Raw genomic sequence first — 24,992 nt, 5'->3', positions numbered from 1 at the left:
TTCATCATTTTAAATATGTTACACCACTCCCTTCTGGCCTGTAGAGTTTCTGCTGAAAAATCAGCTAATATCTTTATGGGAGTTCCCTTGTATGTTATTTGTTGCTTTTCTCTTGCTGATTTTAATATTTTCTCCTTATCCTTAATTTTTGTCAATTTGCTTACTGTATGCCTTGGTGTGTTTCTCTTTGGGTTGATCTGGTGTGGAACTCTCTTCGTTTCCTGGGCTTGGGTGACTGTTTTCTTTCCCAAGTTAGGGAAGTTTTCAGCTATTATTTCTTTGAATATTTTCTCAGATCCTTTCTCTCTCTATTCTTTTTCTGGGACCCCTATAATGCAAATATTATTGTGCTTCATGTTGTCCCAGAATTGTCTTAAACTGTCCTCATTTCTTTTCATTTTTTCTTTTTTCTGTTTTGCAGTAGTGATTTCCACTAATCTGTCTTCTAGCTCATTGATCCATTCTTCTGCCTCATTTAGATTATTGTTGGTTCCTTCTAGTGTGTTATTCATTTCAGTAATTTTATTCTTCAACTCTGGGTATCCTTTACAATTTCCAATTCTTTGCGAAAAACTTCACTCTGTACATCTATACTCCTTTTGAGTTATCTGAACATCATCATTACTCTGAACTTTCTCGGATAAATTGCTTATCTTGTTATCACATTTCTTCTTCTGGGATTTTGTCTTGTGCCTTGGCTTGGAAGATGTTCCTCTGCTGCCTCATATTTGTGTGTGTGCGCGCGCGAGCGAGAGAGAGAGAGAGAGAGAGAGAGAGAGAGAGAGGAGGGGAGGGGGAAGAGAGGGGAGGGGAAGAGAGGGAAAGAGAAGGGGGAGAGAGAGAGAGAGGAATCAGGGATAATTCTAAGGATTTTTTGGTCTGGCTAACAACTAGAATTTCCATTTACTGAGATGTAAAGACTACAGGTGAAGCAGGAGTTGAATGTCCGCAAGAGGGCGCTCGCGGACAGGTCCTGGGTGGCTGAGTCTCTGATACTCTCGGAATAAATGTGGGATCTGTTCCAAGGGAGGAAAGCACTAGAAAAACAAATTGGTTCATTCACCGGAAGTGGTGGTGATACCAAAAGCACTGACGCTGTGAGCAGGATTCGAACCTGCGCGGGGAGACCCCATTGGATTTCGAGTCCAACGCCTTAACCACTCGGCCATCACAGCCGCGTGCGGCCTCGGGCCTGCGCAACTATAGCTGGCTATCAACACGCCCACCACTAGCCGGCACCGCCCCACCGCCCTGAGACGTCAGTGCGCAGGAGCCTCTGCTGTACGGGCCGCACCTCCCTTCATCAACTGTCAGCCGCCTTTTGGGAGCGGCAACTCCAGTTCTCCCACAGTACGGCCTCAACAAAATGGACCCAAATCTGAGTCCAGGCTCCCATACCCTTGAAGGGAGACAAGGAATGCCGCTTCATCTTCGTTCATGAAAGCTGGAGCCAGCCTCCAAATGCACATTAAAAGTGCTCGGTAACGGAAACTCAAATACTAGTGGTTAGGAATGGGCTTGGTAAGAAGAATCTTTCTAAAGGGGCAAGAGAATGGCCTTGTTGAAATGCACCTTCTTCGCAGCAATAATATACTGACTACGTGCATTCTGACTCAGGCACCGCTGGGATTCGAACCCAGGATCTCCTGTTTACTAGACAGGCGCTTTAACCAGCTAAGCCACGGCGCCGGCAGAGGTCCCGCACCAACTAGATAGGGATCAGCTGTTCGTGTGCGCCAGTAACTCAGAAATGACTAATGTAATGGTGGTCGCGGATCCTCAGTGATTCGTCCCTTCCAAGGTTTCCCCTTCCCTTCCCAGGTTCTGAGTCACGGGGTTAACTTCCACCCCTCCGTTTTCCCACACCTCTCGACTACGAATGGGAGCGTGACTCCCCGTCCCGAGCCACCTACACCGGCCTGCTGAAGGGCTTTCTTCTGTGTGGTGACAAAGCAGCTGAACACCCTCAACTTCTTCAGAGCATCACGGGGCTGAGTGGGCCTCCCCCTCCCGCAGGCGCCAGTGACCCATGCTGCAGCCTGCCTAAGCCCTCAGCCACACGTCGCCTCTCATCTCCTTGCCAGACGGAATCAGCTGAGATAATGTTTGGGGTCAGAGTAGGCTTTGAACTAGGTGGAGAGTTAGCAGGCTCAGCAAGGCCTCTGAGCTGAAAAGGGTATGGGGAGAAGGATGTGGGTCCTCAGGGGAGGGAATGACTCACTCTCACTACAACCTTCCAGGAGGCAGGACCACCCCTCCCCACAAAAAGCGCCCCTCAGCCAACCCCCAAACTTCATTCCACAAAGTCCTGGTATTTTTTTTTCTTTTTGTATTAAAAATAGTAACAAGACACAATATCAAAAACACAAATGCCATCGGTAGAGGGTACAGCTGAGAATACCTGGGTCCCACCTGAGGGGCAGCACCAGGGACTCCATGGTCCACCAACCTCCCCCACCCTGGAGCAGCTAGGGGTTTGGACCGCTGGGTCCTGCTTGGGCCTCAATCCCTCCTCCTCCCGTCTGGGGAAGAGGTGGGAGAGAGGGCTGTCTCCCCCAATAAATAAGTGCAGCCCCAACACTTGGGGACAGGGACTCCGGCTCAGCTGGGACTTGGAGAGACCACTTCAGCAGCTTATCAGCAACCTCGTCCAAGGGAAGGAAGGACTCCTCACCAGGGATGGGAAGTGAGGCTTCGCTGGGCTAGGCTGGGCTTGGCTGAAGAGTTCCACTCTCTGTTCCCTAAGAGGCCGGAGGCAGCCTCTGGATCCCGGGCTGGTGATGGGGGTCCTGCCCCCTACAGCAGGAGAAGTTGGGGCAGTTTTCTATTGGTTGGTCCAGCCACATCTGAGTTCTGAGAATTGGGACATGGAAGAAGGAAACTTCTCATGCACTCCCAGAGCGGCCCCAAAATATAGTCTAGCTGGTGCCATTTTCTATGGCAAGTAAGGCTGGACTGGATGAGCTCCCACCTTGTTCCTCTTCCTCCATGGCCAGGTCCTGAGAGCTCGAGACCCTGGCCCCAGTTTGGGCCAGGGTCTCATCTCCACCCTCACCCTCACCACTACCACCCTCGCCTCCACCCTCCTCCATGGGCTCCAGCCCCAGTCCATCCATTTCTGAGAAGAGTGGGTCATCAGGGTGGCCAGGGTCTTGGGTGCTACTACCGCAGTCCACACAGGCCTCGGAGGAAGAAAGAGGATGAGGAAATCAGGCAGGGTTCTCACTGTTGACCTGCTACCCCAACTCCCCTTGTTCCCCAGCCCAAGAATACTTCTGAAGTACTCCCAAGAAACACGAGTCCACGTGGAGGTACATGGGGTCAACAAGACTGGAAAACGCATTGTACCCTGTATCCAGACCCCAGGCTGTATGGGACAGTCACAATGTACATAAGCACAGAATTGGCCCAGAAAAGGTCTACAAAAGCTCACGTGGTTTAACATTGTATAACCTAGCAGGAAACCTAGAATTAACATCCTTCAGAATTAATGACCCAGGGAACAGTGAGGGGATCAGCCCTTAGCCTCTGTCCTTTCAACTTGAGCTCAATTCTTTCTTCTCCCTTCTAGCCCAAGATTTATCCTCTCACCATCACATCAAGGGCCCGAGGCAGCTGGCCCTTCCGGACCCAGGAGTGCACAGCACCCAGTTCCCTCCGCTGGTCCTCCGAGAACCGAGGCTGCTGCTTCTGCATGGCCCGGAGACGCTCCCGATCCTGCTTCAGCACAGAGGCTACGTCCCTGCTCCAGGAAGGGGTTTGGAAGGAAGAGAATGGGAGCTGGGGCCAGAGCCCACAAGGATGGTATGTTTCCCCCATTCCAACTCCCTACCCACTGTCTCATGTTCCTCCCCTGAACAAGTGCTCTGGGAGCTCAGGCCTTCCAAGACCAGGAAAGCTGCCTTCAGCCTCAGAAGGACTAATGATGGGCCTCCAAGGGGCGGGGGATAGAACAAGAAAACCCCAGGGCAGAGCCACATCCAGAAAGAAAACCTCAAGTTAGCTGGGGACTGAGGGTAGGCCGGCGTCCCCACTCTTCTGAAAGGGAGGCAGAGCATGTCTCTCAAACTCCTCACCTGGAGGGCACCTGGTAGGTCATCATGACATGCTGGTCAGCATTGGCCATGAGCAGCCAGATGGGATCTTGGAGCACGTACTTAATGACCTGGTCCCCAGGCTCAGCCCTGGCCTGGACAGCCCCAGCCTCCGCCTCGGAAGAATCGATGCTTCCAAAGTATTTGCTTGTGTGGCTGCTCTGACTGCTTCCTGTAGGTAGAGGGTGGGCAGCCAACAGAGTCAGGCCAACCGGCTCCCCACCAAGCCTCCCTCAAGGTTACAGGTCCAGCCCACTGGGCTTAGGAAGCAGGGCATGGGCCAAGGCTGCTCAGCTAACGTGGGGCCTGGCCTCCCAACTCCCTAGTCCTGTCCTACCCTGGGAAGGGGTGGAGTGGTGAGTACTCACGTGTGATGCTAGCTGAGGTGCTGCCCCCCTCATGGGAGCCTGCCCCAGATCCTGAGCCCAAAGAACCCGAGGCAGCAGAGCCTGTGCCAGAGCGAGAATCCTCCTGCAGCAGCAACTCCAGCAGATCGCTGGAGCCAGAGAGTGCATCCTGGTTGGAGGACTCAGTTACCTCCACCTGGAGGAGGGGAAGGAGGGGAGGAGGAAGGGGGGACAGGGAGGGATTAAGGGATCAACACTGAGGCTTCCCTTCAGCTGCTTCCACTGGTTGGGGCACCCAACCCAAGTGGTCTCTTCCCACTCCATGACAGTGGGGCCAAGATGAGTGAGAAGAGAGCTGGCGAAGAGTAGGGATGTGATGCTGGACCCTTTCCAAGTGGCAGACGCGCTCTCAGAAGTTATTGGGATGTCCTCGCCACCTGTCAGACAGACAGGACTGTCCCCACTTCACAGATGAGGCAGCGGATTTCTGCCTCCTCCAGAAATTCAGCTGGGGTCTCCCACCCCATGACACCATCCTCTGGAGACACCAGACAGGTGGGGGTGGGAAGAAGTGCAAAGGCAGGAGCAAGGGTAGGGAGGGCCACGTGGGGGTGGGAAGAGCATGGGGAGGGGTCAGTGCTCACCAGTCTGGCGTCTGGCTCAGCAGCCTCCTCACTGGGAGGCGGAGGCCCAGCACTGCTCCCAGGGCCCCCTGTGACAGCACCCCCCTCAACACGGGGGGGCTCCTCAAGCTGCAGCAGATTTAGCTGGAGCGGGGAGCTACACCTCGAGTTGAAGAGTGGAGAGTCCGGGCGGTGGGGAGGGCTGGGCGGCAGTGCAGGCAGGGGTGGAGAAGGGGAGTGGGAGGCAGAAGTGAGAGGCCCCTCGGCGGGGGCTGGGGGTACCCCATAGGGATAGCTGGATGGGGTAGGGAACAGATAGTTAGGGAGCACCAAGGCCACCATTGGGGTCACCAGAGGGGCAGGGAAAGCTGCAGGAGGCACAGAGGTGGGGGCAGGAGGAAGAGACTGGGGGCCTCCTCTGGGGGAGAACACTGGGAGGGAGTAGGGCTGGACCACAGCTGGGAAGGGTGTGGTGGTCGGTGGTGGGGGCCAAGGGGCAGAAGGTGGCACAGGAGAGGGGTGGGAAACATAGCAGGGGGCTTCAGCCCTGGGGGTCTGGTGGTGGCGTGAGCGCTTGGCTTTGGATCGGCAGTGGTGTCGGCGGCCAGGGGGTGCAGGGCCATGATGGCAGCCTGTGGGGAGAGACTAGGGTTAGCAAGGACCTTAACCTGGGGTCAGTGTCCCTGCCAGGACCACTGCTCTGCCACTCTGATCAGGGAGCCAAGGAGAGGGCAGGTGAAGGCCCTACAGAGAGTCTGGCTCCAGGCCCACACATAACAGAGAAGACTGAGGGGAGGCGGGGGAAACCTTCAGGAAAGAATCACAGGCGGCAGAGATGGGGGATTTATTGACAAAGAAACTGGGGAAAGGAAAGGTTACATGAGGGGTCATGCTGGGGGTGTGCAGAAGACAGAGGCATGCTGGCAGACAGGAGGAGGCAGGGTAGGTCCTTGGATGAAAAGGCAGGTGGCTCCTGTCCATCCGCCAGACTCCCACAGGCACTGCCAGCCTGGGCGATCCTCCTGCTAGTCGGGGCGTGCTCTGCCTCGCTCAAGATGGAGCGAAGAGGTGGGCAGGAAAAACCAATCCTGAGTCCCGTGTCCGCCTGCAGGAGGCCTCCCTCAGGCACCTGGAGGGCTGCCATCCGCCCTTGAAGCCCTGACCCCACCCGGAGTTGTCCCAGCCCTCCTTGCCACACAGATCTCTTAATCAATGACACAGAGTCCTGAGTGAGCACACTTCCTGCCCCTGCCCCCGGGCTGGACCTGGAGTGGCTGACCTGGAGCAGAGCACCCTCGCCTGCCTGGCTCAGTGCCAGCCCCCAGGCTGCCCTCCGCTGGCTGCAGCCTGGACCGCAGCCGAGTGGAGAGAGGACCTGTCCCTAGGCAGGCTCAGGGAGTGCTGGGTGGCTGCCTCACTCACCAGGGGCGGAGGGAGTCGTGGAGGAGCCCTCGAGTCCACGCAGCCTGCTGAGGTCACGGAAGCGGCTGAGGAAGGCCTGCTCCTCCTTCTGCGTGTGCAGGGACAGCACAGCCTTGGTCAGGCCCACCGGGCGGTAGGCGTCTGGGGCTGGGTCTGGGGCTACCATGGGGCTGGGGGCTGGGCTGGGGGCTGGGCTGGGAGCTGGGCCTGGAGGCAGGCCAGGCAGGTCTTCCATCATGATGATGTCTGAGAAAGATAAAAGGAGGAACAGATCAGAATCACCTCAGGGTTAACACAGCTACACCACACCTTCCACATCCAACAGCTTAGCCAAACCCCTGGCCTCTGCCCCACAGCCAAGCCTGGGCCTCATGTGCGTCTCCTGGCGGCCTGCCCACCAAGGACTGGCTCTGAGCCCTCTTCTCCATGTGAAGCTGTTTCAGGATAAGAAATGGTACTCAGGTCCCTCCCGTGGCACAGCTCTAGGACGACACCCCCATGACTCTCCCTGGAAGGGAAGCCCACCCCTCGCCTTTCCCTCACTCATTTTCCAGGTCAAGGCCCAAAGACCCTTCAGTGATTTTCAACAGTGCCACCTTCGGACCCTCTGTGGTCAGCACCTCAAGGTTGAAACCTGCACCCCAGGCTTTGTGTGAACTGACAGAATACAGGAAGCAGGATGGGGACAGACAAACTGGCAAAGGCTGGCAGGCGGGGTGGAGAGCAAGAAGTGGCAGCCCAGAGCTAAGACAGAGGCCTCCTCCTCTCTGTTAGGGGACAGAGGGCGGGAAGGCAGGCGGGAGGGAGCTCTGGCTGCGGGACCCAGTGGGGCCCGGGCACTGCCCCCTCAGCCACACCCATACCCGACTCCGGGGGCTTCTTGTCTCCCACATGGACGATGGTGGAGCTGAAGCTACACTGACTGGTGACAGACACCACACTCTCCGCCTTATTGGCCAGGGCGAGCGGGCTCAGGGTGCCTCCCACCACCGGCTCCTTCCGAGGGGCGGCCCCCTCCCCAGACAGCACTGCCGATGGATCTGTGCAGAGAAACGGCGCCAGTTACCCCACTGGGAGGCTGGGAGAGGAAACCCGCGAAGGGCTGGGGTCGGACTGATGGTAGAGAGGAGTCTGAAGATCTGAGGCTGGGAGGAGGCAGGGCAGAGTGGAGTGGAGCCCAAAGGCAGGAGTGTAGAGACACAGGGCCAGAGTGCGAGGACCGCAAATGAGTGCCTTCACCTTTCTTGGTCCCCACAGAGACAGGGCTTGGTCTCTGCTTGTCGTCATCGGAGGCTGAAGAGGTGGTGCAGGAGGAGGAGGAGGCACATTTGCGCTTGGTCGTGCTGGGGATGTTGCAGCTTTCCAGGTACCTGGAGAAGCACCGGAGAACGTGAGGGCAAGGCCTGGGTGGGGCGGGGCCAGGGCCCAAGTAGGAGGAGAAGCCAGGATGGCCGTACCTGAGGATGCTGTCCAGGCAGTTGATCTGCTGGTAGGAGCAACTGGAGGCTTCTTTCCTCTCAGCCTCCTCAGGGGCCAAGGCTAGTGGGGCCTGGACTGGAGCAGGGGCCACCTCCAACTCTGGGTCTGAGGCTTGGCAAGGAAGGGTCTTAGCCTTGAATGTACCTGTAGCTGGGCCAAGGGGAGAAAAGCTCCCCTGGGTTGGGGTGAAGGTCAGGGGACCCCCAGGTCTCCTCACCCACACCGCCACCAACTCACCAGGGATGCGGGGCCGGGGCAGAGGCCTGGCCCGGGACTCAATAAAAACCTGCTGCCCCTGATGCTTCACCAGATGCACATCCTTACAGATCTGCTGGAACGTCACCTGTGGGACAGAGCAAGGCAGTGGGCAGCACAGGGGTGCCTGGCCGGGCTCAGGGCACAGTGCAATGAAAACGCCCCAGTGGGGATGCATGGAGGTCACGATGTGAGCGGGACAAGAAGGAAAAGGTGGACGAGGCAGGGCTCCTATAGGATTGGCAATGCTGATTCTGAGGATCAGGGAACAGGAGGTTAGAGGGGTGAGGTGGGAGAGGGACACTCACCGGGGCAGGAGGCCCAGGTCCCTCAGCATCATCTCCATTGGTGTCACTGGAGGAGCCAGGGCTGAGGAAAGGGCCTGGGGAAGTCACAGGGCCGACTCCACAGAGCCCCATGGGGCTGGGGCTGTGCACAGGCTGAGGCAGGGAGAGCAACAGGTTAGCTGTCTACCACCCTGGTCCCTACCCTTCCTCATCTCCCAAGCCACCCCCTCCACCCTCACCTGTAATAGCAGCCGGTGGATCTGCTCGGAGAGCTCCTGGATGTCAGGGTCCAGGGACAGAGCGGGGCTGGGGGCTGGGGGGGTGAACACATCCTCGTTCAGGGGTGCCCTGCGGGGTAAGGAAGGGTGAGTCGAGCCCTGCCTCCTCCACAATGTCCCACCCCTCATGCCGGCTCCAGGCAAGACCCACTTACGTGCGTACTTTGTGACGACCCAACACAAAGGCCACCTTACGGCTCCAGGGATGCACAAAGCCAGCCCAGCTGGTATCCATGGTGACATACTCCCCATTACGGGCGCAGAAGCGGATAGGGGAGTGGTCAAAGGGCTGGCCAGCCAGCTGCAGGACTGAAGGAAATGGGAATGAGGTGAGGGTCAGTGGGATGGAGAGCTGAGCAAGGTGGAAGGCCACCCCCGACCCAGAGAAGTAGAAGACCAAAGCAGTGAGAGACAAGACCACCAGGGCAGCTGTTAGGAAGCCCTGGAGACAGGGGGAAGGGAGAGCAGGATGAGAGGAACTCACTCTTCTTATGGATGGCCAGCATGAGGGGTCGGTCCTCAGGATGCAGGAAAAGGAGCACTGGGGCCCCCAGGAGGTCCTGGGGAAGGTATCCCAGCAGTGGGGCAGCCCTGAAAAGAGAGGAGGCATCAGTGTGGCCGAGGCCTCACCCCTGACCACCCCCTTTTCCTCCAGGTCCTGCCCTCACCTTTCATCCACATCCTGGAAGAGGCAGCTAGGCGTGTGCCGTGTGGTGAAGATCCTCTTGTCGGGGGGAATCCGAGGAGCTGAAGACAGAAAGTGTGGCCATTGGATTTCATCCAGAATGGTCCAGCTCCTCAGCCCTCCACACTGTCTGGGGCCCAGGCTGGCTGGAAGTCCTTTCCACAACTCTGCCTGGGCTCTCTGACCTATAAAGTCAGTCTGGACCATCCTTGTGCCCCATGCCAGTAATAAAACTGAAAACCAAGGCACTCTTCTTTGCCCTCTCTAGCTCAGAGATCTAATGAAGCTCTAAATGAGGATGCAAAAATCTCATCCTTACAGTATCTTCCCTATTCCAAAATTCTAAGAGCCTGAGTTACGTCTCTCAGACTCATGTCCCGCCTTATCCTCAGCCTAGAGAAGGTGCCCTTCCTCCTACCCCAGCCAGGCCAGGCCCCTGTCCTGCCCACCTTCATAACCAGAGTGGATGCGCTCTGCAATGAGCAGGCAGCACGGCTGTGCAGGGGCCCCATCCGAGACCCGGATCTTGGTCACATACGGGGTTAGGCGGAATGGTTGGTATCGAGGCCCTGGATCCCGGTCAGGACCTCCTCTAGCAAAAAAAGAGAAAGAGGCATTAGGGACTCTCAATGAGGGGTCACTAGCTCTCCATTTCAAGGCCATGGCCCACATACCTGATACGGCAGAAGACAGACTTCTCCTGGGTGAAGTCCTTGAGGCCTGAACCTGTGACAGACCAAAAAGGCAGTGAGCCACAGCTCCTCACCCCCTCCCTGGGCTGAGAAAAACCCAGCAAGGAAAAGCTTGGGTCCCTGGGCCCTCATGGCAGGAGCTTCCCGGAACTGTTCATCCCTTCCCCCAAGCATATGGGGACCTCACCTGCCGAGGCCCCCGTGCCCCAGGTGGGCAGGCGAGATGGGGCAGTGGAACCATAGAAGACGCCCACGTCCTGGGGAGCCAGGAGCTCTGAGAAGCGGGTGCCTCGGAACACATCCCGCTTGCAACGCAGCAGGAGCCCTGCCTGCTCAGAAATGTAGACGATGCGGCCTGTCAGGAAGGAGACAGCCACGGAGAAGGTATCCTAGGCAAGAGAGTGAGGACAGGGCAAGTTCAGGAGCTGTGGGAGTGGGCCGGGGGTGCGTCGGTATGCAGAGGCGGGGGCCACACCAACCTGGTTGCGAAGTGTGTATTCAGATGTGATGTGCTCCAGCTCCTCCAGAGTGTAGGTGGACATGTCCATGGCACAAGGCTCACCCTCCTCCAGGCTCCACTGCTGGTAGTATTCCTGGTTGGCTGCAAAGTGAGGGCAGTGGAGCACTTAGTGGCAGACTGTCCCACAACAGTAGCCCAGGACCTGACCATTGACCTCCCAGGAAGCACCACTCACCCTGCACCTGCTTGACACAGGCCAGTGCGTACTGTAGCGTAGCCAGGGTCCCAGAGCGGCCCTTGCCCCTGCGCTCTGGTGGCAGCCGAAGCTTGAGCTCCCGCAGTGCCGTCATGAGTTCCTTCTGGGTCCTTGCCCTGGCTGACTGTTCACTGCTGCAGGGCCCACAGGGAGAGAGGGAGCAGAGGCATTAGCCCCAGAGCATGGCCCCCAGCCCTCTCCTCCAGTCCTCACCCCACAAACCTGCAGCCACTGGTAGACGGGTTATCCTGCTCTGAGCTGGCACTCAAGAGGCTGTAGGCAATGGAACTGCTGGGTGGGGATGGGCTCTGAGAGTTTGTGCTAAGAGAGAAGCAACAGGGCCCAAGGTGAGGGGGAAATGTCCATCAGTGTGAGCTTGTCTCCCAGCCCAGCTTGCACACAAGACCACTCCCAGAACCTGCAACACACATCCATACACACCTCTTGCTGCTCTCAGTGGTCTCCAGCAGGGCCGAGTCCTTGCCATTGCCAGAAGAGGAGCTGTGTGAGCTCCGCTGAGATGCACCTCTGGACTCGGGCCCATTGGACTCATTGCCGCTGGAGCCATTGCTGTTGGCGTCTGTGTCATCAGCCAGGCTGGGGCCAGGACGAGGTCGATGCTGTGGAGGCCCAGGGGATGGGGACCCTCCGGGACAAAAGGGTTCCTCCGGCCTGGGGTCCCCTCCCCCATCAGCCCCTTCTAGGGGGCCGCTCATATCTAGACCATGGGGAGGACAGGAGGAGAACGGGGAAGGTGGAGAGGCCACCACGGATGCACAAAGGGGCCGGGTGGCCTAGCTGGGAGAGTGAGGTGGCAGACCCAAGCCTCAGAAGGTTGAGAAGTTCTATCAAGGCCAGAACCTGAAAAGGGAGACCAGGAAGGAGAACTTAGAGAAAGCTGGGCAGTAACTTCACAGTACGTGCAGGCTTCACTCAAACCCTCCCCTGCCGGTTCCCACTCCTGGGGCCCAGGCTAATTTGCTTCCTGTCCCCATAGGGGGACTGTAGGTGGGAAAGGGCCTCACTTGGTCCTGCCCCCACATCGTCTCCCAGCGAGGCCTGAGTAAATAGAACCTAAGCAGACGACTAGAACTACGACTGTGGGCCAAAGCCTAGACACTTCCCATTCCAAAATTCCCATCAAGCCCCTACTCCGCCTGGGACTTCAAGGCCTCACAGCAGGCGGTGAGCCTGTAGCCGCCTATATTTAGGCCTTTGGGCTAATTTTATCTGGGGGCGGCACCACCCCCGCTGCACATGCGCGCGGACATGCGCGGCCCCACCACGCGCTTCCGCCGCCGCCGCGGTCGCCAGGGAAACCGACGTCAGCAGCTGAGCTCAGCGGTTGCCAGAGAGCCCACAAGAGGGCGGGGGGGGCGACCCCTCCCCCATTTCCCGGCGGAAGCTGGGGAACGACCCACTCCCACACTGGCAAGCCCGACCAGGGGTCGCCCACCCCTACTACATCCCCAGTCCCCGAAGGATCGGGGGGCCGTAAGAAGAGGGGCGGCCATAGGGGTTTCAGAAGCTGGCCTTGCTCCCCAGGGCAAAACAACCACCACCGCCCTCCGAGAAAAAGCCCACCTGCCTGACGCTCGCCTAAATCCCAATCATTATAGTCACGACAACACAGCTTCCCTTTTCCCGCCCCTGCATCCTCTCCCGACCCCTAAGACCGAAGCCGGCACCTGCCATTGTCAGGAACCCAGGAATCCTCTCTCCTCAGTCCTCTCCTTTTCTGTGCACCCCACCCCCAAACACCTCCCCCAACCGGAGCAAATTCAGCTCTGAGCAAAAGACGCACAAGAGCCAGGGGATAGTTCTTCCCCCACTCCCTGTCCAACCACACCCCCAACCCCAAAGCATTTTCTGAGCTTTAGGAGAAAAGGGAAGGCTGTGGCCAACAGCAAGAACTAGCACTGGGAACGGGATGTTCCAGCCCGAATCGGACTGACATCACGGCCGGCGGGAGGCCAGGGATTGTAGGGGGAGAGCGGGGAGCGCGGAAAGCCTGAAGGGGTCCTGGAGCCGGGGCAAAACCCGGCACCCTCGAGTGACAAAGGCAGCAGGGGGGATGCCTTCTGAGGATCAGGTGTCGGGCTGGGAGAAATGGGAGCCGGGGGCAAAACTGGAGGTAAGGTAGGCGGGTCAGGAGTGAGGACGCCCAGTGCAGGGTTGCCCGGAACACCTAGGTCTCCAGGGGCAGAGAGTGGGTGGACAACGGTAAGAAAGGCGGATTATTGGTGTGCCGTCTAAGCGTCCGGGCCGAAAGCTGCCCCTCAGGCTAGAAGTGGCAGCAGTTCGGCTCCGGGCCGAAGAGCCGCCCCAGGTGGCAGCGGAAATCCTTACCTGGCCGCCCGAGCGCACTCCGGACGGCTGCCCGCTGCCGTCGCAGCCCGCAGCCGCGTAGAAGCTCCGCGGGGCCAGGAGGCGGGTTGCGTAACGCCAAGCTCTGCCCCTCATTGGCCTCCTGCCGGCAGAGCCGCAGGCCCGCCCCCGATTGGCTGGGGATCTCGTCCCGGCGCCCGATTGGCTACTGGCCCCCCTGAGGTCAGGGCTGTGTCACACACACGGGCGCACGTGGATCTGGGTGCTGGCGCTGGGCTAAGGGGCCTCAGATACCACTGCCCAGCCAATGGGCGCAGGACGCCTTGCACAGTTAATGTAAGGGAGGGGAGGGGAGGTAAACTGCCCCTCTTCCGGGAAAATACCTGGGCCACAGTAAGTGTTTAAGGGTGGTCTACTTTCTGAACTGACCCGTCTTGCAGAATAGGACACCTTTATCTGGCCAGGGGTGGGTAAAAAGAATGCAGATTTTAGGAAGTGGACCTGGATGAGATGGCTGACCCCTGGGAGGAGAAGGGGAGACAGAAATCCAGCTTGGCCTTTCCTGGGTTCCCCCTCCCCAGCCTTGTCAGCATAATAAAGCCATTTTACCCAACCCCTTTCTCTGACACTTCAAATTCTACGGACAGCCTGGCGGGCAATCGAGGGTCCACATATAAGGGGGGTTGTGGAGTAGCGGGGAGGATGCAAACAATGGAAGGGACAGCCAGAGCCAGCAGGAGCTGTGAAGGGAAACAATGGCAGGTGCTTCTGTGGCCAATCAGAGAAAAGGTCTCCGGGCAGCCTACGTGGTGACTCTTCTCTCCTGAGGATGCAGCCACCCACAGTTAGGGCTGCCCAAAAGTAGGGGCCAGTAAGCCAGGGCTGCAGGGGAACAAAGGGGGTGGCTGAGAAAAGAGACATTAGACAGAGAAAAGTGGGGTAGCAAGGGCTTCAGATCCCCACTGCTAGAAGAGAAAGCCAAGGACTTTATCATCTGTCTCCTTCACTGTATTCCCCAGCCCCCAGGACAGAACATGACACACAGTAGGTGACCAATAAACATGTGATTTTGTTGTAAAACAAAAATAAACACGATAGCTGGGGGAGGAGGAGGAACCTCAGCAATGTAGAAGAGGCTGGAAATTATAAAAAGAAAAAACTTTTTTTAAGAGGCGAAGAAGAGAACACTGAATCCTAATTTTGGGGAATAAAGTACTACCATGGGCCCGGAGAGTTGTGGTTACACAGACCCCCTCCTCCATCCAAGACTGATGAGTAGTTCCTCTCTGGGTTCCCTGGAAACGTGGGTGGCAAGTGAAGAGGCCCCCAAGCTGATGCTGACATAGTCAGCTGTGAGTGCACGCCCCTCACTGTCACGTGGCCTAAGCTTTCCTTAACAAGTGTTCCCCATGAGAGGGTGGGGAGGTGGGCAGGGCAAGGGCTCTGTGGAAAAGTTGGACACAGGAAGATTATAGAATAACCGAAAAACAAACAAACAAAACAAAACAAAATAAACACAGGAAACAAAGGATTCAGGAGACTGGATTTTTGTCTCTCCTTGAAATGTACTCCCAACTCAAACGCTGTGTCCGGTCCCTTGTCTCCTTTTCAGACAACTCTTCTCTAGAAATACGTTTTTCTTCGATCCCAGGACTTTAGATGTGATCTCCCCTGACACAGGCAGTCCTTGCTCTCCCACCTCCACTTCTATATTTTTCTTTCGCATAGACGAAAGGGTCTAGCGCCCCAGCAGCCCCCACCGGCTTTCAAGGCCCTGACCGGGATCCTGCCTCACGGTCCCCACAGTAACCAGGCCCTGCTGCCGTCAATGGAGGAGAGGGGGCGGGAGACAGCAGTGACGTCAAAGCGGAGGAAGGGGGCGGGGCGGGGCAGCCGGGGAATGTGGGGCAGGGAGGATGGAGAGGCAGCGGTTTGGGAGGCAGCCAGCCCGGGAGGGCGGCGGCCAGCGCACTTGGGAACATCGTGTTCTTTTGGCTGGTGACCCAGGCCGTGCACCCAGCCTGGGCGCCCCCCCCAACCCAACGACACCCGTCCTGTCCCAAAGCCAGGGATTCCTGGAGAGAGGATTAGGAGGAAGGGGTTCTCCCCCACCCCAGGCCCCGCTCTCTTCTGGAGACTTGCATCCGCCCTCCTCTCGGCCGATTCCTACAACTCCTGGCATTCGCTTTCCCCTTCTCCTGGACTGTACACATCTGCTGGCCGGGTCCCAGAGTTGGAAGCCCAGGTTCTGCAAGAGAACACGCACCTTTGCTCCTTCCCAGACGCCTCCTTCAGAGCTTGAAACTCTTGTTATTATGACAGCAGAGAGAGGGAGGAAGGGCAGGGAGGAGCATGAGTCTAGGATGAGGAAATTGAACTGGGACAGAGCAAGTGGCCCAGCGTGGTGCCTGGATCTTGCGAGAGGGAAAAAAGGGAGGAATGAGGCTTTGGGGCTGGTGCCTTGAGACCAAAAGAACACAGGAAGAAGGAAATGAGAAGGCAGTTACCAAAACTTGCAGAAAAACTTGAGAATAGTTCCCAACCACAATCTTTCACCCTGTCAGTTATTTTGTCACCCTACAGCCATTTTTTTTTAGCTAAAAAAAAGGTAAAGACATGAACTAGGGATTGTGCTGAGCACTTTACGTACATTATCTCATATATAATCTTCAGAGCAATCCTGTAGCATGGGAATCATTATCCCTATTCCACAAGAGCAACTAAGGCTCAGAAGTTACTTAACTTGCCTAAACGGCCCATAATATGTTCTTAGGCTCTTTAATGGTGCCCAGAGTTCAAATCTGAGCTCTGATAATGGCTTGTCATTTTAGCTTCTATCCTTCAGGAATCTGTGAGGTGTTAACAGCTCTGGGGAACCTGGGCCTCTCAAATATCCAGCTAATTCTACTTTGGTGCCTCAAATAGACTCCATCCAACTCCTCCTCTCCCTTGGGACGTTCAGTTTGCACTCTCCACACACTTCAAATCATCCTAGTCCCAGTTTTTACATACTCACAAAGTCCTTTTGATCACCCTAGTAGCCAATAGCCCCAGATTTCCTAGGAACCCCACTTTCTCACTCTTCCACCTTACCGCAGGTCACTTTACCACAGGCTGGGTTGCTTGTACAGATACCAGAGCATCCTGTTGGTGCCTCCTCACCTCCAGGAGCTCAGGGAGACACACGCACAGCCAATCTGCATCCTCTCTCTCAAGACCCAACATTTGCTACCTCACCTTTACTCTCAAGGATGGCTCCGAGGCCCAACCCCTCCCCTTTACACATGAGAAAGACATCCAGAGCCGTGATAAGACTGGCTCAAGACCACACAAACCATCACACCACCCTTTCTCAAATCACCATGTCAACCCTTTGGTACCCTCCCATCTGTCTTACCAGGGCCTCTCTCCAGCCTCCGAACCCCTGTCTCTTTCAAGTGCTTAAGGCACTTCCTCAAACAGCAGCCACCCATTGGAACGACCCCCACCCGCTCTCAGGGGTCCTGTCCCCCCGTACTCCTTGGGAGCAGAGGTCTTAGCTCCCTCAGTTCGCTGATGGCTTCTAAGCCCCTTCCCCCCAGCAATCAGGGGTCCAGGTACTGTAGAGCGGTGAGAGATCTGATGTCAGTACTCCTCTGGAGTTGAGTTCGCGGTTCCTATTCACCTTCACCGCAACCATCAGAGCTCCCACAGCAGCAATCAGGCATTCGCACGATCCCCGTCACCGCACTGTATTAAAACCCCTCCTGATAGAAAAACCCATACTGACCGCCGCTCCTCTACCCCAATGCCGGAGCACTCACCGCTCGGCGTGCACGCACAGCCTAATTTCTTCCCAACCAGCATCCGGACAGTTGGACTCGCTCCTCCAGGCCCGCCCACCGGCCGGATGCCACGCCCCTCAAGCTTATTGGCCTAAGGGCTCCAACCCATGCCCGCGCCGCGTGCGGGCGCCCAGCCCCCGCCCAGCCACCAATGGCACCGCCCACTGCCGTCATCTTCTCATTGGTCAGCTTGCCAACCAGCAGTGACAGATCCACGTGCGGGTGGGGCCGCCCTAGCGCGTTGATTAGACGTCTGGTAGAAGGTCACGCCCCCATCCACATCCGAAGTTCCCATTGGCTGTGGGAGCATCCCCGATCTGCCTGAATTGGTGACGCAAACTCCAGTCCTGCTCCTCAAATTTTCTCATAGGCTGATAGGGCTCGGAGCTGTAGAGGACACGTGCGGGCGGTCTCACGCGGCAACTTGTTTACCTAGAAGCTGGGGATTTTCCTTGACGACACGTTTACCCGACTCTGGAGTCTGCGCAGGCGCAGAGAGCGTGACCTGCACGCAGGCGCAGATGTGAGCGGCGGTGGCTTTGGTGGGGGGCTCTTTGTGAGGTGTTCCGGGAGTGACAAGAGACCCTCCGCGCTGGGACTCCGGAACCCAGTTTCTGAAACTCCCTGAAGCTGGAAGGTGCAAGCGAGCCGTAAAGTTAAGCGGTCTTCAGATCTCAGTGCCGCGTGACGATGACGACGATGACGACGATGATGGCGATAGCCACCTCCCAGATTATTTTCTGTGGGCCAGGCTATGCGCTTTTCACAATCCCGGAGGCGGCGGCTCACCTACTTCCTTCCCACCGCCTCACAAATGAGACCGCGGTCCAGACAGGTTACATAATCTATCCGGATTATCACACTAGTTTGTAATGGGGTCAAGATTTGAACCCAGGTCCCTGATACTATAAAGGCGGGTCCTAGGACCTACGGGAACTCTAAACCTGTAAAAGATTCAGTAGATGAAGCTCGAAAAGGCCCTAAGCAGTCTGGAAAAATTGTAAGGCCTCAACAGATGGTGGGCATTATGATGACTGTGTACCTAATTATAAAAAACATTATCAGTAGGGCCAAACTGTAAATTGTACAAAATTTTTTTTCTAAATTAGACACCTTATTAAGTCACCAAGGTTTAAAAAAAATCAACTGGGTCTGTTACAATTGCTGAATCAATCTTCAAGGAAGGGGCCTGAAAATCCATTTTAAATAGCATTCATGGTAATTCTTCAGTGCTGACAAGTTTGGGAAACACTAAGTTTCTGATGTGCTGAATCCTCATACTGCAGCCGAGAAAAGTGGGCCCTCTCGAGCTCAGTTAACACACCACCCACTGTTGAAGTGCCTGCGAGCAGGGATGCCAAGTAAGGGGCAGTGGGGCATCATGGAGCTGAAGATTAAGGGAGTTCAATGTGGGATCTAGAATCACCAGTTGGACAACACAGTGCAGGGGGTGGCAGGCCATCTATAAGCCAGCTCCACATCACACTTCGCTGGGTCTCTCTGAGCCATTTTGTTCAGCATTTATTAATCCCTTTTGGATGCTGGTACTACGCTAGACACAAAGGGGGAGAAATGTTTTACAGCTGTCCTACTTTGCCTAGGAGTAATGACCACGGGAGCAACTGCAGAGCACCTGCGAGTTAAATCAAGCGGTAGAAACGCGTCCGATAAACAGCAGGAGCATGCCCGCAGGGAAAGGGGGGGGGAGCTGTGAAGCCCAGACCTCGGGGTGCACCAAGCTGAGACACTAGGATCATGAACACTTCCTATTATCTACTCCTGGTGCCCCATCGTGGCCACTTTGGGTATCACACTTTGCCCTGCCCAAGGTCAAGCCTCTTGGCAAAGCTTAGTCCCTTCCAGATGTATCTTCTCAACCTTCCTGTTTAACCTGCAGATCCAATACCCTTCCCACTGGTTAAGGAAAGATCTTAGAAGAGACGCCACCTGGTTACTCATTACACATTTATTGTACATTTTCACAATCTGGATGCGCCACAGAATTGGGGGTGTGGGGTGAGGGAAGGGGGGGCAGGGGACACTGGGATAATATGGGGGGTCTAGAACACAGCACCCCCACCCCCAGCATCTCTCCCTACCCTTTCATACCACAGCTTAGATCTCCCCGTTCCCCCTCCACACAGAAACCTTGTGTGGGGGGAAGAAAGAGTTCAAGGGGTCCCCTCCAGTGGCAAGTTAAGGGACTGCACCCTCAGACCCCTAAAATTGTGCCATTTTCAAAAAATGAGACACTTCCTTTATCACTTTACCTAAGGAGCAGACAGCTCTCTCTGGGCTTGACCACCCTGGAGAGGGGCAAGAATCCACATCTTCCAGCAAGTCCCATACACACATTGGCAGTGTCTAGTACCCCCGCCCTGAATTCAGAGGGGGCAGTCAGAGGAGCTGGGCAGTGATGGGGCAATACCCCCCAAATTAGGGAGGAGGGTTTTCAGTCTAACCTCCAGCAGGGGTGGGGCCAGAGATTTCAGGCAAGAATTAGGGGGATTTCTCTGCCCTGCCCAACTCCTCCCCAAGGCAGTGATGACCCCTCACACACTGGTAGCCACCTCTCCCAAAAGAGATCAGATTGTGGCCAACCCCCCGACTCTCCTGGTGGGAGGAGGAGGAGGCAGCAGATCAGGCAGATGGGAGGGAGGGAGACCCCATGGGAATGTCAACTGTGTGCCCCACGTGAAAACTGGGGAGCAGGAATGTGGGGAGAGGCTCCAAGTGGCAGAATTATTGGTCCATCATAACACACTGAACTCCAAGACACTTACACACCAGCTGGGGGGAGGGAAAGGAAGGACAAGAGGTTTGGAAAATGGGAGTAGGGGAAGCAAACTGGACTAGAGGGGCTAGGAGGGGGCAAATTTGGGGGGCCAGAATAGCCTGGCTCCCCAAAAGCCCAGGCTCCCCACCATCTGCAAGTAATGTCATGCAAATGAAAGTGTGATACAAGGACCAACGGGGACTAACTCAGTAAAAAAAGAAACAGACTGAAAGAAGGAACAGAAGAGTGATGAGAGGGAAAAAAAAAGGGAAACCAAAAGGGATGTCAGTATGCAAATGAATGCTAATTAACATGCTGGAAGCTCCCAGAAGACCTTGGGATTCTTAGGACCAAGAGGAACCAGTCTCAGAGCCTCCCAATGATGCAAAGAAGATGCACCTAGGGAGCCCTGGACAGTTTTTTGTCTTTTTTGTAGGGGGTAGAGGTATAGGGAAGGCCAGGGTGGGAGGAAGGATCAGCCAAATCCAAGGGAAGGAGGAGAGGAAGAGGGACTATTGCATAGCAGATGCAAATGAACGGATTTGGGGCTGGACAGGAAGAGAGGGAATGGGAAGAAGGAAAAGAGAAATGAGGTGATGGGATCTTTAGGAAGGGGTGTTAAGGACAACCGGAAAAATCTTCTAGTAATAAAACTACAAACAGACCAAATATATATAATATTATATATGTATAAATAACAGCTGGCTATTTACAAGGGGGCACACACACGACACACACACACGGATCCAGGGGAAGGGGGCTGGAAGATATGGCTGAGAGGTGGAGGAGCGGCTGGGGGGAGGGGGAGAGGCCCTTCTCTGGGCAGGGCAGGCTCCTCAGGGGTTTAAGAGCTGAAGTAAACTGTAGAAAGGAAAACAGAAGGAAGAAGAGGGAGAGGGGAGAAAGAGAAAGAGAGAAAGCAGTGTGTCAGGCCCAGCCCTGCTCCCACCTTCCCCACCTCCCAGGTGGCTGATGTCCCTTCCCCTCTTGGCTTCGGGTCCTCCATCTGTAAAGCAAGGAAGCTGGACAGGTCGGTTCCAAGATCTCTTCAACTCCACAGTATGGCCTTGGGGCCACAAACCCATAATCCTCTGGGCCTTTGAGATGACAGCTCTCAAACAATAGGGTGTTGGCTTCCTAACCATTTCTTCAAGCCCCTGGGTCTGTCCTGCTTTCCCACTCCCCATTCCAGGATTCCCAGACTGGGCTTTAGGCCCTAAGAGTCCTCAAGGGAGCAGTGGGGATCCAGTAGCTTTCCTATTTCCAAAAATCTTAACAGAAATTGCCAGAACCAGGCAAAGTGCAAGCTAAACAACATCAAGGTTTTGGGATCTAGGTGACTCAGAACTGCCACTGGCAGGCATATACGCTTTCTGCTGAATAGCAAAAACAAGATTAAGACCTTTAAGACCCAGAATCCAAAGGGCAAACCTCTCCAAAAAAGGGCTCTAACCACTCCCACCCTACTCACCGATGATGATGATGAGGATGATGGCGCAAATCACTCCCAAGATGATCATCATCTGGGGGTGAGAAGAGAGGGTCAGTGAGACAAACCATAGTATACCCATTCACCAACCAGTCCTCCTACTGCCCTCCTGCCCGTCTCCACCCTTACCTTGAGGTTTTTCCACCAGTATTTACGCTTGAGCTTGGCTGCACTTGTTTCAAACTGGGAGGCCCCTGCCTGCAGTGCATCCGCACGGTCGTCCAGCTCCGACAGCTTCTGGTCCCGCTCCAGGACCTTGTCCACGTTCACCCTCATGATGTCCACCACCTGGGGGAGAAGCCCACAAGGCAGGGGGGTGTGCCAAGGCCCACCTTAAAGGACACTCCTCGACCATGAGCCCACATATGGAATATGCACCTTGCTGTGGCCTGGCTAACACGCCAAGGACAAACACAGAACACACCTAGCATGCGTAGGGACATGCAAGGAGCACACATCAGGGGCATGCTGGTAGCCAAACATCTCAGATAGCGTAGCAGCACCTTCTATTTACCAAGCCTCAAGCAGCCTGCCCGTCACCAGAGCACACCCACCCAAGCTGAAACACCCCAAGCTTGCAAGGCTAACACCCCAGGGCTTTTCCAAGTGCAGGCTGAAGGGACAGGGAATGATACGATTTTGTACCCAAACTCATTAGCGTAAACTGCTGTCACCCTCAACCCCAAATGGGCCCCGACACCGGCTGCCAACCCTCAGGGTCCTTCTCACTGCCTTTCACATCCCCTACACTCACCTCATCCACCTGGGCCTGGGTCTGCTGCAGTCTCCTGTTACTGGTAAGGTTTGGAGGTGGCGCAGGGGGGCCTCCCTCCCCAGCCGGGGCGGCAGATGGGGCGGTGGCAGCGGTAGCCGACCTGAGGGGCAGGGACTGATTAAGACTCAGGGCCTGGAACCCTCGGCCCCGCAGCCAGGGCTCCGCCCATCCTCCTGCCCATCCATCCGTCCCTCCCTTTCTCCTTCCCGCGAGGAAGGCCACCGGATGGGAGCCCTGACCTCCGTCCCGGCCCGCGGGCGAGTTGCTGCGTGACCTTCAGTGAGGCCCCCTCCCACTCCGGGCCTCAGTTTCCCAGCCCGTCAAATGAGGGCGACCTCACAGACAAGGTCCGGGTTGGACCCGAAATGACCGACAGCAGCGATGACAGGGGCGGGGCGGGTGGAAGCCAGGTCCATTCCCTCCCGAGGCCAGCGCCCGCGCGGCCAGCCCGGGACGCGGGGCTCTCCCGCCGCCCGCGCGCAGTCACGGGCGCCGGCCTGGCCGCGGGGCGCACGCGGCGGGGCGCAGAGCGCAGGGCGAACCCTGGGCCTTGCCCCGGCCCAAGGGCGGCGGCCAGCGCGGGCAAGTCGGCACGGGCGACCGACTCACATGGCGGGGGCTGCGGGCGGAGGACTTGGCAGCAGCAGTGATGGCGGCAGCGGCGGCGGCTCGCTCTGGCTCCGACTGGCGCTGGCTGCCCGGGACGGGAAGATGGCGGCCGCACGTCACCCACATCCGGGCACTGCGGGCGGGGGCGGGGCGCCGCAGCCGACTAGTCGGCAGCCGAGCCGCGGGGGCGGGGCGCGCAGGGCGGGGATGGCAGCCCACCGAGCGGCGGGTTCCGCGCCGCGTCGCCCGCGAGCCCCAAACCTGACGATCACTGCTGCCCCACACCTACCGCCCGCCAACCAGGCCCTCTTCGTCGCCCCCGCGCCTTCTCTTCCTGCCCCTAAGGGTATCCCTCAGCCCCAAACATGTCCTCCTCAGTAAAATCCATCAACTGGTCCGCACCCACCTAGCCCCAGGTTTCAGCCTGCCCCAGGCCCCAGTTGACCCGCCTTCAGCATTGGAAATGGGCAGGGGGTGGGAAATCAGAAGGCCAAGTACAGGTCCCGGGGCGATGCGGATAGCCAGGACCCTGCTGCTGACATGGGTTGGTGGTAGTTTGTCCTCAACCCCCCGCCCCTCAGGTGGATGTCTCAAGGGAGGTCTGAGGCCCCTGGCTGCTGAGGTTAGGAAGAAAAGAAGTAGAAGCCGCCCCCTCCCCCTCAATCAAGTCGCGGCGGTGTGGAAACTGCACCTCCTCACAGCTGGGGTTCAGACCAGGGGGTCCTTGGCAGGCTAGGTCTGACTGAGGTGGGGCGAGCTTAGGACCCCAGGAGAAGCGCAGGGGACTGCCCCGTGGGGCTGATTCACATGGCTCCAGACAGGTCAAAACCTACCTAGCTCTGCCCTGGAGTTGGGTAAGCTCACAGCAGGAGGAGGACTCAGCCTCTGACCCGAGGCACAGGGCCTGAGCAAATGGACAGCAGTTTTGCTTATTTTGTTTCGGGTTTTTCTTTAGGGGGAAGGACAGGTAGTAGGCAAGGGCGGCATCTGCAGTACCCAGGCACGTTGGGCGTATTGGCCTCATAGGTGTGACCTTGGACAGCTCCTGTCCTGTTTCTGGACCCAACTTATATTACATGTTTAGGTACTACATGTGTATTTGTTAAATGGCTTGATCTGTGACATGGTAGGAGATTATCCACGGCCCCTTCCATCCCTGACTGGTCCTCTAAACAGACACAGCAGCAGAAACATCCACCCCACTAATTCCCAGTAGGACTGGCCTCACAGGAAGACGATGGGAACAAGTGAGCTACCTGTCCAGTGGGGTGGGTCAAGACAAGCCTCAAGAGTGAAGACGGAGGCATCGTAGGAAAGGCCTGGTGGCTCTGGGGCAGGAGTGCTCACCACATCCCTGGAAGAAGGGCAGAGGAGGCTGTTGGCTTTGGTCTCCTAGACAAACAGGAGCTGGCTTCTTTCTTCCCCCACCCAGGCTTCCCAGGGCCTCCGGGTGTGACAGCCTCCCCCATGCAGCACCCCACCCCCTCCCAGCAGAAGCCAGGGAATGGCTCTGTCACCAGAGGTGTTGTTTCCCAGCTGTCTGGGGGAGGTGAGTGAACAGGGAGTGTGTGTTGGGTGTGGGGACTCAGCAGATCTAAGATAGGATCGCTCAGCTCCCTCCCCCAACTAGGAGCAGCCACTTCCCTGGTCCTTTTGCATTGACACAGAATGTCTGGGTGGCGCAGCCTCTGTGAAAAGGAAGAAAAGAGCAACTTCCCTGATGGTCTCAGATGACGCTGTAGGGGGTCTAGCTCTTGCTTTTTGGCCCTGAGACAACTGTGCTTTTTAGCCAGAGAACAGAGATGCCAGATTCCAGGCTTTCAAGTTCAAAAGTCCCAGTATCTGGGTCTAAGACAGGTAAGGCTGGAAAGAGGTACAAATGGGCTGAGCTCCCCACCCCCACCCCGCACCACCACCCTATACACTACAGGGAAGAAGCTATTGGAGGACCAGACAAGATGTTAGGCAGGGATTTAGGAGTGATCCTCATTCCTCCATGGCCAAGTCTGGGGGGATGTGGAAGGGACAGAACCCAGAATAAATTAGGGGAGGCAAGGCCATGGAGTGTGGCTTGGAAAGCTGGCACATTGCTACTGCTCTCAGATTCTGGAAGCAGCAGGAGCAGAAAAGAAATGAGAGCACATATGATCCACGGAGGTGGGAACCCAGGAGGATTTATCACCAATAGAGGACTCTCACGGAGCAGTCCTCCCCAGCCGCCCCACCTATGCTATGGTGCTAAGGAACTCCCCAAATTTAGATCAATAGTGGAGGCAGGAGAAGGGGTGGGTGGGGAAACAGAATTCACCTGGA

At 56.7% G+C, this 24,992-nt stretch overlaps 2 protein-coding genes, 1 long non-coding RNA gene and 2 other non-coding genes across 11 annotated transcripts in view; 1 reads left to right on the top strand and 4 right to left on the bottom strand.

The window, feature by feature from the left end:
* LOC116279645 (uncharacterized) overlaps positions 1–9,718 on the top strand; it is a 42,233-nt gene extending 32,515 nt beyond the window's left edge. For both annotated transcript variants that reach the window (XR_012060302.1, XR_012060303.1), the window contains exons 4-6: positions 3,572–3,804; positions 7,744–7,852; positions 9,441–9,718. This is a non-coding gene — a long non-coding RNA (uncharacterized lncRNA). The remainder of the gene's footprint in view (positions 1–3,571; positions 3,805–7,743; positions 7,853–9,440) is intronic.
* On the bottom strand, positions 1,094–1,175 carry TRNAS-CGA (transfer RNA serine (anticodon CGA)). The gene has a single exon. It is a non-coding gene; the product is annotated as a tRNA-Ser (tRNA).
* Positions 1,616–1,689, bottom strand: TRNAT-AGU (transfer RNA threonine (anticodon AGU)). The gene has a single exon. It is a non-coding gene; the product is annotated as a tRNA-Thr (tRNA).
* Positions 2,313–17,146, bottom strand: PER1 (period circadian regulator 1). Of its 5 annotated transcripts, none has more exons than XM_015250788.3 (23): positions 17,010–17,145; positions 11,320–11,739; positions 11,101–11,199; positions 10,858–11,012; positions 10,642–10,763; positions 10,350–10,551; positions 10,145–10,196; positions 9,920–10,062; positions 9,454–9,532; positions 9,270–9,376; positions 8,941–9,094; positions 8,747–8,855; positions 8,529–8,660; positions 8,203–8,308; positions 7,944–8,115; positions 7,726–7,856; positions 7,350–7,526; positions 6,487–6,732; positions 5,086–5,696; positions 4,463–4,637; positions 4,077–4,266; positions 3,592–3,742; positions 2,313–3,182 (listed from the first exon to the last, which is right to left on the bottom strand). In XM_015250788.3, the coding sequence occupies exons 2-23, from the start codon at positions 11,592–11,594 to the stop codon at positions 2,919–2,921; spliced, it is 3,852 nt and encodes a 1,283-aa protein (XP_015106274.1). In that variant the 5' UTR covers positions 11,595–11,739; positions 17,010–17,145; the 3' UTR covers positions 2,313–2,918. The 5 variants fall into 5 exon arrangements, with proteins under 5 accessions (XP_015106274.1, XP_015106276.1, XP_072796774.1 ...); XM_015250790.3 differs by having other exon boundaries at positions 7,944–8,109; XM_072940673.1 differs by lacking the exon at positions 17,010–17,145 and adding an exon at positions 16,976–16,993.
* Positions 17,147–18,978: 1,832 nt separating this feature from the next.
* VAMP2 (vesicle associated membrane protein 2) lies at positions 18,979–22,830 on the bottom strand. 2 transcript variants are annotated; one of them, XM_072940671.1, is made up of 5 exons: positions 22,680–22,830; positions 22,050–22,170; positions 21,425–21,583; positions 21,278–21,329; positions 18,979–20,812 (listed from the first exon to the last, which is right to left on the bottom strand). In XM_072940671.1, coding segments are annotated over exons 1-5 (504 nt in total). In that variant the 5' UTR covers positions 22,682–22,830; the 3' UTR covers positions 18,979–20,642. The 2 variants fall into 2 exon arrangements, with proteins under 2 accessions (XP_072796772.1, XP_072796773.1); XM_072940672.1 differs by having other exon boundaries at positions 18,979–20,667.
* Positions 22,831–24,992: the final 2,162 nt, after the last annotated feature.

This window comes from Vicugna pacos, chromosome 16, assembly GCF_048564905.1.
Source record: "Vicugna pacos chromosome 16, VicPac4, whole genome shotgun sequence".
In the NCBI taxonomy this organism is placed as follows: Eukaryota; Metazoa; Chordata; class Mammalia; order Artiodactyla; family Camelidae; genus Vicugna; species Vicugna pacos.
Note: the sequence above shows the minus strand (reverse complement) of the source record. Positions and strands in the feature narration are given on the sequence as shown.